General features: G+C 44.7%; 1 protein-coding gene across 4 annotated transcripts in view; it reads right to left on the bottom strand.

Annotated features, from left to right (window-relative positions):
- Nucleotides 1-7,250: 7,250 nt before the first annotated feature.
- The window catches only part of CPA4 (carboxypeptidase A4), a 31,366-nt gene continuing 18,692 nt past the window's right edge, over nucleotides 7,251-19,924 (bottom strand). For 2 of the 4 annotated variants that reach the window (XM_036328686.1, XM_036328685.1), the window contains 4 exons: nucleotides 16,509-16,599; nucleotides 14,528-14,727; nucleotides 13,163-13,247; nucleotides 7,251-8,578 (listed from right to left, as the gene is read on the bottom strand). In XM_036328686.1, the coding sequence (XP_036184579.1) occupies nucleotides 8,391-8,578; nucleotides 13,163-13,247; nucleotides 14,528-14,727; nucleotides 16,509-16,599 (564 nt within the window). In that variant the 3' untranslated portion in view covers nucleotides 7,251-8,390. Of the gene's footprint in view, nucleotides 8,579-10,529; nucleotides 10,642-13,162; nucleotides 13,248-14,527; nucleotides 14,728-16,508; nucleotides 16,600-19,924 lie in introns of all 4 variants that reach the window. The other 2 variants (XR_004970964.1, XM_036328687.1) reach the window with 2 other exon arrangements.

The following is a 19,924-nucleotide window of genomic DNA, read 5'->3' on the forward strand; positions in this document are numbered from 1 at the left end:
CTGGTTGTGCAGAAATGTAAGTAAGAGGTCTATGGAGGCTTGTCTCCAGCTGATGTATAAATCATGGGGGGGCGGGGGAGGGGAGGAAGGGAGAGAGAAAGCACTAGAAATTAGGTTTAAAACAATGGTCCTCAGCCTTCGCTCTCCGTTAGCATCACCTGAGCAGATCTTTACAAAACCAATGTCCAAAGATTCTGTTTTAATTGATCTGGGATGGAAATCAAGCATCACTAGTTTGCAAAAGTCCCCAGGTGATTCCAATGCATAGCCAGGGTAGAGAACCTGTCTTAAAGATAATGAGGTAGAGTGTAATTAGTAATATATATAGTTTAGCTCATTGCTTCACAAACTTTGATGAGCACGTGAATTACCTGGGAACCGTGTTCAACACAGACTCTGATTCCGTGGGTTTAAAATAGCGGTCGCCTACCGGTGGTCCATGAGGTCCGAAAGGTTGGCGACCGCTGGCTAGAGCAAGGCCAGAGATTCTGTTTCTGACAAGCTCCCTGGTATAACCTGATGTTTTCATTCAACTTTAAGTAGAGCGGTTTTGCTCACTGGGAATATACTTCTCTTTATAATCTGTGTCCACTGCTAGACTTCGCCCTTCAGGCTTTATACACATACATGTTCAGGCATTTATCATGTATGAAAGGAGAAGGCAGCCTGACTCTGGAAGATGGTTCTTGGGATAAGAGTGTAGCCCATCCTTTCCTGGGACCCTGGGTTTTGAGATCATGAGAAATGTGAGAGACACTTCATGGTGTTGAAGAACAGTCTTGGAACTCAGGGCCATTAAGTCCTAAGCAACAACTTTACTCTGGCTCAAATATTGATGATAGTAGCAGTTGGAGGAGTGTCCACAAATTTGGATCCAAGTGTCAGGGAAGTAAAATCCTGCCCTAACCATTTTGGCTCAGTGGCTAGAGAGTCAGCCTGCAGACTGAAGAGTCCAAGGTTTGATTCTGGTCAAGGGCACATGCGCAGGTTGCGGGCTCGATCCCCAGTAGGGGGATGCAGGGGGCAGCCAATCAATGATTCTCTCATCATTGATGTTTCTATCTCTCTCTCCTCTCCTTTCCTCTCTGAAATAAATAAATATATATATTTAAAAAAAAAAAAAAAGTAAAATCCTGATACTGTATTGCTGGAGCAAAAGCCCCATCGAATTTGAGCAACTCAGGAAAACATCCTTCAACTTGTTATGATTTCTCTCTCCTTCTATTGGAACTAAGGGAAGTCATCTCTGGACCTGGCATAATTCCCAAAGGTCATGATACGTTGGCCTGTGAGACTGCAGAGTTGGCACCTATAGCCTCCACCACGCTGCAGCCCTGGCACGAGTTGGAGAGGAGCACCCTCTTCCAGGGCCAGTGCTGTTCATTGCCAGATCTTCCCCAGCGTAGCGATTTGTCCACTTTCCAGTTTGAATGGATATCTTTCTGGCTCCACAAGTCCTGTATTTGTTTTCCAGAGTCATTGGGAAGGCTCCTAGACCTCCCGCCAGGCACCAGGGAGCCTGGAGGACATTGAGAAACGTGCCTGTTAAATATTAATCCTCTTGATGTCCTTAGGGGGGGAGATGGGGGAGGAAGATCCGATGCCTTCTTTGACATGCCTCCTAAACAAGTTAATACCTGTCCACCACCAGCAGCATCTGGAAGCATTTTAGAAATACCTCTCACTGATGAGATAGGTCATCAAAGGGCCTTGCATCTTGAACTTTCTCATCCAGATTTGCTGACACTGGAGCAGAAGGTCATTGCTTTCCCTGACCTCTGTGCTTCTCACGTCCATTGGAAAAGAACAATGCCAGGGCAAGGTACTGGGAGCCGAGGAGGGAGACTGCCTCGGCCAGTTAGCTAAGTGGAAAGAAGACACCGGGCTCCTTTGGGATCAGGTATGAAGGGGCGCCACTGCAGCTATTCAATCAGGGCCTGCCTGCTGCACCATCATGATGCATCATAATGTGCTTCAGTGTTGGGATCCAAAATAAACAAAACCTTGGCTTTGCCCTTGAGGGAATTACAAACTCAAACCCTGGGTTAATGGTTTTCTAAGGTTAGGCCAAGCTGTTTAAATACGCAAACAGAATATATCTATTTGTTTGTTGAGAGAAGTGGACATTTTGTCATCCAAGGTTCCCAGAGGCTAATAGTTAACGGTGGGGGTTTGTGGTTCTGTGGGTTATCTAATCCCCATGAAAGGGCATACGGTCCCCAAAGGATAGAAACAGTGCCTTTGGTCCATTTTGAATGTTTCGAAATAATTAAAACACTCTCCCAAATTATCCCTGGGTGACCATCTCCAGCACAGACCAGGAGGGGTTGGGCCCATCAGAATCACACAACGCCTCTCTCTCCATTGGCAGTGGACATCAGCCAGCGCTAGCAGCCAGAGGGTGACCTGGCTGCTGTTTCCTGCCTAACCTCCTTCTCCTCAATGAAAACTGGAAGCTCAGAGGCTTCAGAAGCCAGGCAAACAATGCAGGGCTGCAAACCCAGAGGAACTGGCGCGTTTTAAAGGCATTCACGTCCCAAATGGTGGCCTCTTTGCTTTCTCACCAACATTCTGTAGAGCGGCCTTGAGACCCCGCTTCACCGTTCCTATCCATGTGCACGTGGGCTGGCGTGTTCCTTCTCTTTACGACTTCGGTTCCTCGTCAGCTCAATAGGGATACAAATACCAGCCGCGCATATATCACCGGGTGGTTGTGATAATTTAATTATCCATTATCTATAAAAGCATTTTCAGACTATAAATCATTACAAAAAATGCAAGCAATTTAACAAATATCAAGTCTTCCTTATCTCTGAAGGTTTAATTTATGCTCTGTCTCTCTTAGAATTGAGGGACATACGGGCCCATCTGTTTTCCAGAAATCCCCTGATAATATTTGTTGGAAAAAAGTACTCTTTTCCTGCTGCCCTAACTTGTTGAGTGTATGGCTTATGCAACTGTTAATTTGCTGCCCTGCAGCAAATCGAATCAACAAATATTTACTAGCTGCTGAGCCTGGCCTTGTAGGAAATACAGCAAATGATGAGATTCACTTTCTGCATTACAGGAGCAAATTGCCCAGCTGCACCACAATACTGGGTGTATTCTAGGGGAGAAAAACTCTGCCTGTGCTCTCTGGATGCCCCCAGTACACCTGGAGCTTTACTTCAAATATCAGAAACAGCTGGCGTTCATGATTTAAGGCTCAGTACAAATGGTAGAAAGAATTTCTTTTACAAGCTGTCTGGTTTGGCGAAATTCCAGAATTCATCAAACAGAAAGATAAGGAGGATGATGATAAAAGTGATTCTTCATAGTTGGTCTTAAATACAGGGATACAAAAGGAATGTTATCTACATAGTACATTCCAGAGCTGGAACATACCCTCACGTTCACCCAAAACAGACTTACAGCAGGGCCTTCCCACCACCTGTAAAAATCAAAGATGACCCCACATGCCTGACACTGTTGTGCTTGGAAGTTGGACCTGTGAGGGTTTCAGGCATCCATTTCTACTTAACGTGGGAAAGCTTCCAGAGAAAGAACCCCAATATTTCAAACCCAAATACTAAAAATAATTTAAAATCCAACTCCTGATTTTCTGTGAACTGTTGAGATCTTTGACATTAGGTCTCATGAAAAGTTAAAAAAAAAAAAAGTCTTCCAATTAGGGGAAATGCCAATGACCTAATCCATAAATGAATTTCCACCATTTGGTGAGAATAAGAACTCCGGCAAACACAGTGCTTTTACTGCCAGGTATGGTGTTGAGCAGAGTAGCTTACTACAGTCTCCTGATAAGCCATTGTAAATAAAGTCATTATTCTCATTTTAAAAATGAGGAACCAGCCGAAGCCAGTTTTTCTCAGTGGTTAGAGTGTCAGCCCAAGGACCAAAGGGTCTCAGGTTCAATTCCCGGTTAAGGGCATGTACCTCAGTTGCAGGCTCTATCCCTGGCCCCCGGGTTGCACACGTGTGGGAGACAATCAATTGATGTGTCTCTCTCACATCAATGTTTCTCTCTCTCCCCCTCCTCACTCTCCTTCACTCTCTCTAAAAATCAACGGGAAAAAAATATCCTCAGGTAAGCATTAACAAAATATATAATATATATATATATATGGAACGTGGGGCTCCCAAAGGTTACATTATAGTCCAAGGTCACATGGCTAAGTAAAGGAGTTGGGCTGCTTCCCTCTCCTCACCATCTGTAACCCAGAAGACAGAAGTGGATGTGGTCTGCCTTCCAGGAGGCTGACAGTTCAATGAATGGCTCCCTTTTTAAGTGGCAGCACATGGACAACACCCAATCCCATCCATAGCCATGGACCATATCCTTCACCCTGTCTGCTACTTCACAAAGGTCTTCTTTTGAGTGTAAGGGCTGGAGACGGCTCAGCAACCCCCCTCCCCAGGACTACAAAAAAGAACTCAAAATGCCCTTTTCAATCATCAGTGCTCACTGTGCTCTTAATAGTGGGAAATTCCATAGAGGCTGATTTCGTACAAAGCCTCTTGAACTTAAATGTATTTCAGAAATTTAAGTCATGCTCATGAAGGCGTATGGCTCAGGTTTTCTATTTTGCAGTGGGGCTTTCGCTTAGAAAATAGAACATATTTTTTGTCTTGGGCAAGAAATGTATTGCTCTTTAAATGTTCCACCAATATAGTGTGGATAATAACATCTAGCCCGCCTTTCTCGTGTGGTTTGGGGGAGTATAAGAAGAATATGAAGAAGAAAGTTCAGAACAATATTATAATGTAAGTCCAAACGCCAGCTTCTCTAACTTTCCCAGGCTAGAGGCCCGACCACCACCCAGCACTCTCCTTTCAGCTGCCACTTTTCTTTTTATTTAAAGCAGCTCTCATTACCCAAATTAAATTTTTAAATTTGTCTACTTGAGTATTTCCTGTCTCTCCAACTTCAATAAAATTCCATGCAAGAAGAAATTTTGTCTTTTTTTTTTACCATTGCATTGCCAGCATCTAAAATTGTTCTTGGCACACACTAGACACTCAATAAGGGCATGTTGAATAATAACACCCTTTTGTGTGAAAATCTGCATTTTTATAAACTTCCTTAAAATTGGATTTCAGGTCCATAGAAATAGATTAATCATAATCCTTGGTTCATGGCATACTCATCAGTGATCCCTGTATAGCCCTCTTTGGCTACTTATTTTGCTACTTAACTAGGGGTTTTAAAAAACAGAACCTGAAACAAAATCTAGGGTCCTTCATCTAACCATAGGGCCCTGATCTCCATCTCATCCCCCTGCCTATCCTCATCTGAGGTCATCATATTCAGAATCCCAGGTTCTTTGTTTCTTACTGTCTTAAGTCCATTTCTCTAGAAGCAGAGCCTGGGATGATGGGATTCTTACTTAGGTGACTTACTGAAGGAGTGCTCAGAAGAAGGGGAGTTCGGGAAGCAGGGTGGTGCAGGGAAAAAGCCAGGCAAGTGTGTAGAAACAGCTGGAGACTGGATTCAGAGCATGGGAGCACACGTTGCCCTATAGCATTGACCCACCTTGAGGCAAAAGACTAGCTCTTTTAGCTCCAAGTCAGTCAGTCATTGGCTGCCCTGTGGGGAGGTGATACAGGGAAAGCAGGTGGGCAGCCACCTGGGTGAGGCAGCCCCAGTTGGCTAAGGGCAATTCTCCAGAGGAGGGAAGAGCCTTGAGCCGTTGGCAGCCAACACTCATAGCAACTAGGGATCAGTGCACTTGACCGGGAAAAGGGGCTCTAGGCGCTTTTCCTACACCTTGCTTCCCTCCTTATGCTGTTTTATCAAATTCTGTATACCTTCCTTAAAATTATGTATAGACACACATTTTTCAGTTATTTGGAACTTTCTAGAAAGAAAATCACACTAAATTTTGACTGTTGTGTAATATTTCAGTATGTGAAAATACCATACTTTATTCACCCATTCTCCCACTGGTGGACTTTTGAGTCATTTTGGGGTTGTTGCTATTAGGAACAGTGTTGCTATGAACATTCCCATTTGTGTTCCTGTCATATACGTGCAAGAATGGGGCGGGGGGGGGGGGGTGCCTGGGATAGAATAACTGGATCATAAGGTATGGACTCTGGAAGGTAATGCCAAATTGTTTTCCATAGTGCTTCTACTAATTCGCATGCTCACCAACAATGCATATATGAGCGCTATCATCCACACCCTCTCCCACATTTTTTACTTTTGTAAATTAAAGGAGCATAAAATGGCAATCTCATCATGGTCTTGATTTATATGTCCTCTATCAATAATCATCTCTTCATATGTTTATCAGATATACCTGTTTCCTCTTATGTAACATGCTTGCTCCTATATTTTGGCCATTCTTCTATCGGATTATTTATAATGTTATTAATCTGTAGGAATCCTTTATCTGGCCTTTATCTGTTGTGTGTATTTTGAATATTGTGAATATCTTCTCCTACTTTGTAACTTTCTGTATGGTATCTTTTAATAAACAGATGTTCTCAATATTATTATAGTTGCAGGTATTCTTTTTATGGATTTTTACACTTTGTTTAAGGACTCTAAAGTACAATCTCCATCTTGGGGTGGGGGTGGGTGGGCACAAATGCAGTCAGGTTACAGGTGAGTCACAGAGGCAAGTACTGTCATGCCTAAGGAGGCACTGTCCGGTCGCAGGCAGCCCTGACCAGCCAGCACAAGCACCAGCTAGCTGGCTGGCAGGTGTGTTCTGGTTATAGAATTGGATATATTGTGTATTAGAGCTGGATACCATTAAAAATTCTAATCATAGACTGTAATTAACTTTCCTCGCTCTGATGGCCCGCTCACTAAACAACCTTCTGATTATAATTTGGCTTCCCATGTATGTTGCCTACAGGGAGAGAATGTACTGTTCAGGCTGACGTGAGGATCCAATTCACTAAATAGTTATATGCCGTAATGTAAATTAATAAATTCGTATGCTGGTTTTATCACATGCCTCATCTGAGCTCTGTAGGCGTGAGTCAGCATCCCTGAGTCTAATCAACACGGACACAGAATATCAAGCTTCTGAGCTGAAAAACGAAGAACTAGACTCACCACCAGAACGAAATCACCAAGGCAACGCTGCCCTGGGGGCCCCTCGACCTGATGGAGAAGGTCTTCCTACACGTCATGTGGTAAGAACAGAGATTAAAATGAACTTTTGACGTTATAAAGAGCTGCATATTCAAAACCATGGCTTGCTTCTATTCAGGTAAAGGTGAAGAAAAGGAGACAATCATAAGACTCATATTGAATATTTATTGGCTTATGAGCACACACCAGATGCTGCACAAATCCTAGGCAGAAGGATAAGATTTACAGACATGTTTGAAAAAAGAAAAAAAAGTGGGGGAGGTGCAGATGGAACACGCTAAGGCAGAATGGAACAAGTGGAGCCTGACTGATGAAGCCTGGCTTCACCGTGGTGCTCATGGGCCAGGGTGCAAAATAGAAGACAAAAAGAAAAAGAAAGAAACACGAGGTACCAGAGCACAAGCAGGAATGTGCCAAGGCAGTGAGATTATCCAGGCCAGGGGAGTGATTTAGGACTTGTAGGGTGAGGGCAAGATCTTTGAAGTAAGTTCAAAGGCGAAGTGGAGGTGAGCCCATAGGACAGATGGGGATAATTTAGCAATAGTGCTATTAGATCATCACTTTATTCAGAGTGTCTGGGTGAGCAGTACCTATAGTGACACAGATGCCCTTCTGGGATCCCAGTGACATTGAATAATAAAAAGGATTTCATCAGAACTGTAGTATCTGGGAATTTGGGGCCCAGTGATGAGTAGTGACAACCTACTTTATATTCAGACCAAAAACTTAAAAACAAAAAGTGTGTGTGTGTGTGTGTGGGGGGGGGGGGGTAAAGATGACCTATACTGATGACCATGCAGGATTTGTTTTTCAAAGAAAAATACGTTCAAGAAGTGAGATAAATTAAAGGAAGTTCGTTCTGTATCATCTTTGAGACCGCATTATTTCCCACAGCACCTGCCTCGGGTCCCCCACCAGAGCAAGGTCACAAGCTTGGCTAGATTGAATGAGGTTAGAGAGCCATCTCAGACACCCTTTTGTTCTAAAAATGAGGTAGAGACATGCCACCAGTGAGGGGTGATCCTAAGAGTGACCCAAGGAAAGGTATACAAAGGGTTCAGAGAAACAACAGGACAAAAATATGGCAAGTGACAGAAGCCCTTCTCTCAGGTGTGCCACCGTAATGTAGGACCTTCAGGGAGGGGCACTGGAGAGGGGCTGGCCTCTGTCCTCTCCAAAGCCAGAGGGCTCTAGCACATGTGAAGGAACAATCTCCCTTTAATATGGCTTCAGCATGCGCACCTACATGGGGGATATATAAGTGCAGACAGAGCAGGCTCCTCATCTAGTAGAGGTGGTCTCGCACATGCTCCATGATGGTCTTCAGCCCCAGCCAGGTCTCCTCTGCAGTGGGAATGATCTGGTCGGCGGGCAGGAGGAAGCCATAGTGCCCAGTATCTCTTAACTCAAAAGTGAATGCATACTTGATGCCATTATCATACGCCCAGTCAACGCTGCTCCCACTAGCTTGATCTGCAGATCAGAAGAGAAAACACCTTTGAAGCGCAGTTTCTTTCAGGGTTAAGTGAGAAGGGGCCGGGAGTTCTGCCTGCCTGTGGTTCTTTAGGGACCCAGAGTTCTTTCTGCAAACCATTAGGCCTATGACACAGACATTGGCCTGATCCATATGTCTCAGGCTGTCTACACCATGAGGGTCTTCACTAGTCTCAAATGAAGAGATTTTAAATCCTCATCCCCCACTTGTCACTAATTCCATAGACTCCTGCAGGTCATGCAAAACCAATCTCTACTGAGACCGAGTATAGTAGACATCCTCCAAGACAGCCCCAATGATCCTTGTCCCCCAATAGTCACATCCTTATATCAGTGATGGCGAACCTATGACACATGTGTCAGAGGTGACATGCGAACTCATTTTTTTGGTTGATTTTTCTTTGTTAAATGGCATTTAAATATGTAAAATAAATATCAAAAATATAAGTCTTTGTTTTACTATGGCTGCAAATATCAAAAAATTTCTATATGTGACACAGCACCAGAGTTAAGGTAGGGTTTTTCAAATTGCTGGCACGCCGAGCTCAAAAGGTTCGCCATCACTGCCTTATATAGTGCCCCCTACACTGATTAGGGCTTACCTGACCTGTGTAACTAACAAAAGACTACAGAAATGAAGGTGTGGGGCCATTGAGGCTAGGCCATAAAAGCTACTGTGGCTTTCACCTCGCTCTCTCTTGGACCACTTGCTCTGAGGAAAGCCAGCTGTCATGCTGTAAGGACACACAAGCTGCCCTAAAAAAGGTTCATGTGGTGAAGAATTGAGGCCTCCCAACAATCAGGCACCTGAGGGAGCCACGGAGGAAGCAACCTCCAGCCCAGTCCAGCCTTTAGGTGACTGTAGCCTTGGAAGACATCTTGACCACAACCTCATGAGAGACCTCGAGCCAGACCCACCTAGTTACTCCACTCTTGAGTTCTTGACCCACAGAAACAGTTTAAAAAAATAAATGTGTCTTGCTCTAAGCTGCTAAGTTTCGGGATAACTTTTTACATAGCAAGAGATAACTGATACCCAGGGAGAAAGCACGGCCCTTGGAACATCCCTCTGCCAAAAGCAAGAGACCCGTTTTCCTGCTGCTTCTCAAACTCCACCAGAGCAAAAATTGGGTAAGAGTGCAAAAGTGTAGACGGCATTGAATAAACTAAGTATGCCAATAGCAGCTATCACTTATTGCACATCCACCAGGAGCCAGTCATTATACTGGAAAGTGTATGTTTATGATCTCATTCAACCTTCAAAACCCCAATGAGAGTCGGGATTATTGTCCTTGTTTTTCAGATGTGGAAACCCAGGCCTAGAATGGGTAATGTGTCCAGGGAAATACAGATGGAAAATGGCAAGGGTAGAATTTAAACCCAAGTCCATCTAGTGATCGAGCCTATGCTTTCTTTAACCTACTTCTAGTCCATGTGGTATGTTACATGTCAGGTAAATAAATACATGGCTCCTTTCGTTTTTCCATTGTTCCTAAGGGTTGTTTTCATGATGCCATTTGTGATTGTTCTAGAGATGCTGGTTCCACTGAGTACCTGCTCCCTGAGAGGATGGGACATGCTCTCCTACACCCTCTGAAATCCTTGTGCGGTTTCCATAGCCTTTCTCCATCCTGAGAAAATGCTGAATAAAAAGACAGGCCATGGCCCCACGGGTATCTAGAGGTTACTTACACAGCAAGCTCAACTATTTCAGAGCATTCAAAACTCAGGAAGGAGGCAAGAAGACCTCTACTGAGCAAAGCGATCGAGTTCATGAACTTCGCTTTATTTGGGTCCCTGTTCAAAGTCTATCTACTCTTTTTTTCTTTTCTTTAAACACAAATGGGATCATACTATTTACACTGTCCCGTACACTGTATTTCTTAACTAACATTTGAAGGTTATTCCCTATTAGCACATATAGGCCCACCTCATTCACTCCAGGACTGTTTCACTGATGAATGCACCAAATGTGCTTTTTTCCCAGCACTTGACTGATGGACAGGTAGATGCTTAGCAGTCTTTTGTGGGTTACCAGTCTTCTGTGACAATAAACAATGCTGTAATGGCCATCCTTAATACCCACAATCTAATGAGCCAAACCAGCCCAGAGAACTTGTTTCCAAGCCCTTAGTAGATCAAAATCAGTAAGAGGAAAGGAAAGGGTTCCTGGAGGCAGTTGGCCTGAAAGCAGTACAGTCTGACCAGAGGAAGGAGACATGAAAACTCTAAAAAGCAGACACAGAATTAAAGAGGCAAAACAGGCCGGGCCGTTTAACACAGGGATTAACTAGTCCAAAAGGGCACAGTAGGCCTTCAGGATATAACAATTGATATTCAGGAGGCCACTGAGTCATAAAGAAAGGAGCTTAGCCCTGGCTGGTGTGGCTCTGCTGGTTTTAGCGTCGTCCTAGACACCAAAAGGTTTGATTCTGGGTTAGAGCGCATACCCAGGTTGTGGCTTCAATTTCCGGTTGGGGTGCATGTGGGAAGCAGTCAATCCATGTTACTCTATCTTTCTCTCCCTCCCTTCCTCTCTCTGAGATCAATTTTAAAAAAAAAAGAAGAAGAAGAAGAAGAAAAAGGAAAGAAAAAGAAAGGAGCTTAAATCTCTTCTACATGATCTGTTTTAAAAGGCAAGAAAATGTGAATTCTGTTTTAGAATGATTTTCATCGATTTTAGAATGATTTTCATCTAAAATGGTAAACCCAAGAAAAAGTCCAGCTCTCAAAGGGCAAACGTCAACTATTTGTATAGCATATTCCATAGCCCTCGGAGTTCAAGTGTTATTATACAAAAATTAATTACATTTTTGGAAAGCAAGGAGGGCAGTCAAAGCCCATAATGAATACAGAAGATGGGCTCTTGAAAAGAGGTAGGAAATAATATGTCTCCTGGGCAACACTCAAAGGAGGCTTCCTCCTCTTCTGTTGGAGGCATCTGATGAGTATCTCGTGATTTGGGCCCAGCTAAGCTGGGGAGAAGAATGCGTTTGATGTGAGAGGACAAGGCCACTCTTTAACCTGGTATTTGACCCAGAAGTCAGGATCCTGATGACCCACAAACATCTTTTGAGAGGTCCTCCTCAGAGAGTTCCTACCCAGTTTGTTTAGCTCTCTTTGGTCCAGGACGCGATTCTGACTAATTAAGCAGAGGATGGAGAAACTCCCTGATGTGTTTATTCTCTGAGGAGTTCCCATTTAACAACACTAATAATAATAAAGCATGAATAATTAATGAATTGTTGCTGCAATTAGCAACACAAACACCAACATCATGCTACCTGCCTTATGCAGCACTGTGACTTATGAAACACAGACGAGGGCTGAGATCAGAGGACCTTGGAGGTGAGATAAAGAATCTTCCCATAACTCTAGCTGGTTTGGCTCAGTGGATAGAGCGTCAGCCTGCAGACTGAAGGGTCCTGGGTTTGATTCAGTCAAGGGCACATGCCTGGGTTGCGGGCTAAATCCCAGTAAGGGGCTTGCAGGAGGCAGCCAATCAATAATTCTCTCTCATCATTGATGTTTCTATCTCTCTCCCTCTCCCTTCCTCTCTCAAATCAATCAATCAATCAATCAATAAGAATCTTCCCAGAAGATGAAGACTGAAGGGAACAGCTAGTGGAAAATAAAGCAGGTAGAATGGGAGAGTGGGTTACAGTACGGAAGAGGAAACAAATCCAGTATCAACAAGTCTTCAGGGGCTCTGAGGGTGGATCAACTGTTGGAAACTACAGAGGAGGCATTAGTGGGAAAAAGAAGGACACTAACTTAAAAGGGGTCCGAGCTGAGCTCCCCACATTTGTATGTTTATTTCCCATTTATAGCTGGTGTCTTGGAGAATGATCGTTTTCTTCAATTTTTTAATTTAGAAATCAGACTCACAAAACATAGGGACTGGAAGCAAGAGAGGAATAGAGTGAATTGTTCAGATGAAAACACTCCAGTGAGAAACCAAAACAAAGGTATTTCCTCAAAAGGAGGTTGAGGTTGTAGGTGTTGAGCCTCAAGACCATCTTCAGATTTGGGGTGTTGGTGTGTTTTTCCCCCCCTCTTTTTCTGGCTTGATGCTAACCACTGTTGGGAGGACAGCCTAACCCAGTTCCCACCCTGCCATGCTCCAACACGTGTTCATTTCTGATAGCAAGGTGAAGGAGTCTCATCCACCGACTACTACCACCGGAGTCTGCCCATTCAAATGTGGGTTTCCATTGAAAATAGAATGATAGGGAGGACAAAAAGAAAATGGAATGATGGGCTTGATGAATTTTTGATAAACCATGTCAGGATCTGTAATGAAAGAGAAGGAATGTAGACCACACCACCCCGGCAGGCAAGTCATCATGGGCACATGATAAATGGCATGAGACAGTAGGGATGATGTTGATGAAGATGACCGCCTGCAACAGCTATTACCACACAGGTTTGACATAACTTTAGTCTATTACTAACAACAAAGACAATCAGATTACAGCGGAGGAAGTCTAACTTGCTGCTCTTCTCCTGCTCCATCTCAAGTTTCCTCTCAAAGCCTTTTCTAAATAAAGAATAAATACTTACAGACAGTGGTAGCGCTAGAACCCACGCGGTACTGAGTGCCAGACAGGGAAGCCAGAGCTTCAGCCGCACGCCTCGCCACCTCGTCCTAGGAAGGGGAGTCAGCGGAATGAGAAAGAGTGGGTCCCGCAGTCTGACATTCCTCAGCTGTTCTGCACTGTACTGGTTTGGAAGATTCTCAGTTGCTCCCCCAATTTTCCCTTCTGGTCTCCTCTTCTTTCCCAATCAACTCAAGATAAGGCTGATTACAAAATGAGGGGAATTCCATCTCCCATCACACCCCAGTTCTTTACTACTAGTTTGGGGGAGGGGGTAAAGAAGGAGGTGAAAAAAGACACATATGCATTCTGAAAGCATATGTATTATATACCCTCCAGCTCTCCAAAGACCTGGAGGGCTGCTCACCAGCCCATTGGGAATCTAGTTACAGGCACCACCATCTTCACCTATCCTAAGGGAAGGGAATGTCAAGTTCATGAACATGAGGTGAGGCCAAGTATGTTCAAGAGAAAACCTTCTAAGAGTTGGGTATTCCAGATTGAAGGTAGAGGTGGGGCTGCCATATATACACTGAGTGGCCAGGTTATTATGACCACCCCATCAGTACTTCATTGACACTTCCAAAATACTGAATATTGAAAACTTCCTAAGCAAATACTCTCAAGGTTTTATTATTATTATTATTATTTGCATAACTAATTCACTTCATTGTACTGATGGGGTGGTCATAATAATCTGGCCACTCAGTGTCGATGTGTTCTATGCAGAGTGCCTACTTGAGACTGGAATCTGCCCACACCAAGCCAGGAGCCCTGTGTCTGCTGGGAGGTTTATGGGCCAGCTATGGCCTGGGCAGAGGGGCATGTGAAAGCCGACCAGCACAGGGGGAGAGGCCTGCAGTCACTCTGCAGATGCCAGCCCAGCTCCATCAGTCCACCCTCCGTGCCTGTTCACATCCTAGGGTGAGTCACTGTATGAGACACAGAGCACCCCTACGCTGTGGCCTACACCCTACTTAAATTAAATTCCACCTTCACTGGAGTGAGGAGCACCTCCCCTTCGCCCAACACAATGCCACCCCGGCTCTTGGCAAGCAGCGGGTCTGCCATAAGTTTTGGTCAGAACAACAAGTGAGAAGGAAAGACAAGGATCAGGTGTGGTTCTTGGAAGTCACAGCAAACACAGAAACAAGGGCACCATCTGCTTCCTATCCCCCGTAGGTCTGATGGGCAGGGAAAGAAGCCTGGGCCCTTAAAGAAATAAGCCCAGGCTCCCAGACTTTCCCTATAAAGCTGTAGAGCAACCACCCTGGCAGCAGCCGAAGGTAAAGCAGGCCTGGGGCTGGGCGGAAGGCCGCCCATTACTCACCAGCTCATCGGCATCCGGGGCCTCCTTGGCTGTGTACGCATACGGATACATCAGCAGCTGCGAGTAGCTGTGCAGGTCGATGAAGCATTTGAAATCCCCGTGCTGTTGAATGAAATCTACCACCGATTTCACCTCTACTTCTGAGTTGGCATGGGGTCCATGGTACACTTCGGAGCAAGGATTGCCACTGGCTCCCTTTCCTGTTGGGGGCAGCCCAAGCAGAAACATTAACCCATAGGCCAAAAAGACAGAAATGAAGGATCCACAATCCAAAGGATGGACGGAAGGTATTGGCAATGGACAGGTCACTGTTAGATGCCCCTAGCCCATGGTGTGTGTATACTGAGGTGCAGGAGTGGAACGTCGGGGTGTTAGGTCTGCCACAGCTGAGAAAGAAAACTGGCAGGGCTCCTTTAAAAGGGTAGTTGACCTTGTGTTGTATCATTAACAATTGTCATGAATAATTAATATCACACTTGACAATGAGATGTAATTAATAAGTATTCTAGATAATTAATATGAATACCAATTAATAATGAAAATGACTCCATTTATTCTGGTGTCAACTTGTTCTCTTGGTTCAGATCTTAATGGCAAGGCACTGCCAAAATAATCTATTGTTGTGGCTAAAATCTCTTGATTATTTGTCAGGTGTTGGAAACACTATCTTCAATATTACTTCACAATATAGTTCCCTGAGGTATCCGGTGTGTAAAACCACTCCAGCTGCGGACTATCTGACCTAACTTTTTATCGGCTCCTTTCCCAGTCACATTATTTCCGCCCCCACTGGTTGGTGTGGTATTTCTAGGCAAGTAAAAGAACTATATTAAGAACAAAACATCTGTGGGAGAGTGAAAGAGAACTATTTGGATTTGGAATTGTAAGGTGAGTTTAGATCCTAACTCAACCATAAACTCTTAAGATTGTCCACTATCTCATTTCGGATAATAAAATTCACTCACGAGGTCGGAAGAATTGTAAATAAAATAATCTTGGGGAAAGTACGTGACACACAGTTGGCAAGATTATGAGAGTGGTTTTAAACAGTAGGAACTTATAACCCAAGTGTCCTAATTCTTATTCTCTTTCCATCCCATATGTATATATCTAAGGATAGACCACAAGATCTTGTCTGTGCCCTGGCTGGTCTGGCTCACTGGATAGAGCGTCAGCCTGGGGACTGGAGGGTTCCGGGTTCGATTCCAGCCAAGGGCATGTACCTTGGCTGCGGGCACATCCCCAGTGGGGGGTGTGCAGGAGGCAGCTGATCGATGCTTCTCTCTCATCGATGTTTCTAACTCTCTATCCCTCTCCCTTCCTCTCTGTAAAAAATCAATAAAATATATTTTTAAAAAAAAAAAGATCTTGTCTGTTACAGAAACATGCTTGCCCTGGTCAGTGTGGCTCAGCTGGCTGGAGGTCATCCCGCACACCGAAAGGTGGCGGGTTCGATTCAGGTCAGGGCACATCCCAGGTTTCCGGTTCAATCCCTGGTCAGACCCATATGGGAGGCAACCAATCAGTAATACTGATTTTTTAAAAAACAACATATCCTCGGGTGAGGATTAAAAAACAAAGCAAAACCAAAAATAAAAGTGCTAACTGCTCTCTTTTGAGTCGCCTCCAAGACCCCTCCACCCACCCAGGAACTCGCCCAGGACAAGCTGGGGCAGCCAGGGTATGAGGAAGAGGCATGGATGTGTATGTCTCACACTGTGATGGTTTTTAGCTATTAGTGTTCTCTCAGGAGGACAGGAATTGCTAAGTTGTTGCCTTTCAAAATCACACACACACAAAATTCCTTTTTAAACACAACCGAAAAATGAGACACAGAGGGGAGGGCGGAAGGGATTCGCCCATCTCTCAGTGAATCAGCAATGGAGCCAGCCTGGAACCCGGCTCCCGCTCTGCCAGCTTGGAGCCCTGTGGACCAGCTACCCAGGGGTAGCAGGATTTGAACACCAGCTCCCCAACCTACCGGCAAAGCTGGCGTTCCAATTTCTATTTGGATCAACACCAATGCAGGGGCTTCCAGGATGTAGGGACCGTGTCTTCCTCCAAAGTCGGTTCTGAAAAATCCACCAAGGAAGGAACAAACATCCAGAGATAAGCCAGAGCACAAGCAAGGTGAAGGTTTTCTTTGGGGACCAAAGATGGAAATGGGCGCCATGGATGGGGCGAGCTGCTTACAGTTCTCTCTGGAGAATCAGCAGGGCTCCCGTCCTCTCACCCCAAAAAGAGGAGGCTGAGCCCTTCTGGTTCTGAGAGAAAGACTCCCCCAAAATGCCCTCGTGAGAATTTTATAATGCAAGAACCAGGCTGACAGCACCTGAACCCACTGAATAACTTTTGGCTGCGGTAAAACTGGGACAAATGAACATTATGCACCTGAATGATCACTAGTATGATAGGAAGTGCACAACTATTGCATTCTTGCCGAAAAACTTAATCTGAATCCAACCAAGCCTCTAGCTCTGACTACCAGAAAACAGGGAATGCGGAAATAAGAGAACAAATTAAATGGCACACAAGAAGCCATCAGGCAGATTCAGAATGTGAAACATGGGGATTCAGGAAGATGGCGGCGGTATAGGCAGACGCGTCCCAGGTCGTGTCCCTGAGCAAATGGAGTGAGCAGCTGAAACTAGTAACATCCACCCCGAATTGGCGAAATTCCTCAGCTGGCGAGACAGTTTACAGCCGGGAAGAGCAGAACTCCCCTGGAAAGGTAAAAAAACCAGGGATTTGGGCAGGAAAGTTTGCCAGACCTCTGAGCCCAGAGAGTCGGAGGGAGACCGCGTGGCAGACAGCCGCGTCCCTTGGGACAGGCACAGCCCCTGACGGGGGAAAGGAGAACCTCGGGATTCCTGGCGCCGCCAGGGGAATTGAGAGCTGGGTTCTGTGATCACGGAGGACTGGGCCTAAAGGGGGCAGCCTGAAGAGCTGACCAGACCATGCAGTCCCGGTAAAAGAAGAAGCTTACAGAAACCAAGCCTTCCCCGTTTCCGCGGCCGGCGTTTGTTTGTTTGTTTTCACTGAACCCTGTTCATGGGACATTTCAGATACAGACACTCACCTGTGCTGAAGAGAGGGAGAGTGTGCGGAGGAGTGGAATCTGGGGAGAGACTGAGGAGAGAAGGGGGGCCGGGAGAGGTGGCAGCGAATTGAGTGCTGAGACACCCCTGAGCCCACGTCTGAGGCAGCCATTCTCTCCGGAGAGTGAGACTCCTCCCCCCAGCCCCCAGGCAAGGAGCACAGCCACACCCAGATTCCACCCTGTAGGAGATCAAGGATTAAAATAACCTGATCAGTCCCTGGGAGTTAACAGGGTCTGGCCTATAGAGGGATTTTCAATCCCAGCAACAACACAGCACTGGTAACTCTTACGCAGCCAGCTCTGGGCAGTGAACTTCCACTGGACAGAGAGGCCCTGTAGCCTCAGAGGCCAACCCCAGAACACTGCCACCCAGAGGCTGACCCACAAACTGACTCTTTGCTAAACACAAAATAAGGCAGTCTGGGAAACAAATGCGGCTTGCTTTAAAATAAGGACTGTGGTTTACAACACAGAGGAACAGTGTATCGCAGGGAAACTCAACACTCTCCTGAATACCTGGCAGGTCTAAGGCGAGCCACACTGAAGAATAGAAGAACCGAAGGACCTTCACTACTGCAATATTTTTTTTTTTCTTTTTTCACCTTTTAACTAAGAAACCAATTTTTTTTCTTTTTTTTTTTTTTTTTTTTTTTTTCCTCTTTTTTTTTTTTTTTTTTTTTCTTCTTTTTTCCATCACCGGATTTTACCCTTTTAATTACTACCTTCTTATTTTTAACCAGTATTATTACTGCTACCATTTTACCATTTTTTTTTAAAGTGCCATTTTATTTTCTCTTTATTTTATTTTGGGATTAGTGTTCTCCATTCTATTTTCATCGTTATATTATTGGTTGTTCCTAGTTTGCATTTATCTCCAGGGAGCTGTTGCTGGAATTTGTTGGGATTAATGGCTGTTCTATAGGAGTATTCTCCTCATATAAAAAGTCTCTTCCCCTCTTCCACTTCATTCTCTCTTTTCGCTCTTTTTTTTCTTTTCCTTTCTTCTCTCGCTTTTACTTTCCCCCCTCCTTTTTCCCAATTTCATTTTTGCACTCCTTTTTTTGGTCCCTAATTTTCTTTTCTTTTTTCTCTTTTCTCTTTTTCTCTTCCTTCTTCCTTATCCCCTAATTCTCTTAATTCAGGTGGTCACCTTTATTTGGGGTTATTAATATCGTGAATATATTTGTGTATAGTGCCTGGTACGTGGTGCCTTGTTGTGTTGTATTTTGTGCCTTTAAATCAACACAGCAGATCCAAGCAACAGCAACATCCTGAGCACCACACCCTCTGCTGAGGAACAGCAGCTGTACGTGAAACCTCGCCCCACCAGCCAGAAGAGCCACCACAGCTGTGAACAGCACCCACCAGAGGAGTTGCTGCCAACTGAAGAGCAGCTGCTACCGCAACCGCCCGAAGAGGAACCGCAGACCAAGGAGTCACTGCCACCAAGGGAGCAGCCACTGAACGACTCAACGTCTAGATATGTCAGTGAGATCAAACATGGGTAGACAAAGAAACCCCCAAAGGAAAGAGAAGGAGGACTCTCCAGAAAAGCAGCTAAGTAATACAGAGGCATGCAACATGACAGAAAAAGAATTCAGAATAAGGGTCCTAGAGTGCATAAACCGGATGGAGGAAAAAATCGACAACCTCAGCAAGAAGCAAGAAGAAACAGATGAAAAAATCGATAACATATGGAAGAAGCTAGAAGAAACAGATGAAAAAATCGATAACATATGGAAGAAGCTAGAAGAAACAGATGAAAAAATCAACAACTTAAGTAAGACCCAAGAAGATATGAAGAGTGATATAGCTGCAATGAAAAACTCCATTGAAAGTATCAACAGTAGACTAGGAGAAGCGGAGGACCGAATTAGTGATTTAGAAGACAAGGAAGCAAAACACACCCAAAATGTACTGCAATTGGAGAAAAAAATGAAAAGACAGGAGGAGAGCCTAAGGGAGCTTTGGGACAACATGAAACGAAACAACATACGAATAATAGGGGTACCAGAACAACAGAAGGATGAACAAGGATTAGAAAACCTATTAGAAGAAATAATATCAGAAAACTTCCCTGAGGTGGGGAAGAAAAAAGTCACACAAGCCCAGAGAGTCCCAAACAAGGTGAACCCAAAAAGACCCACACCAAGACACATCATAATTACCATGGCAAATGTTCAGGACAAAGAGAGAATCTTACAGGCTGCAAGAGAGAGACGGAAAGTTACATACAAGGGATCTCCCATTAGATTGTCAAATGATTTCTCAACAGAAACACATCAGGCCAGAAAAGA

The sequence above is a fragment of the Myotis myotis genome, unplaced genomic scaffold (assembly GCF_014108235.1).
Source record: "Myotis myotis isolate mMyoMyo1 unplaced genomic scaffold, mMyoMyo1.p scaffold_m19_p_11, whole genome shotgun sequence".
Lineage (NCBI taxonomy): Eukaryota > Metazoa > Chordata > Mammalia > Chiroptera > Vespertilionidae > Myotis > Myotis myotis.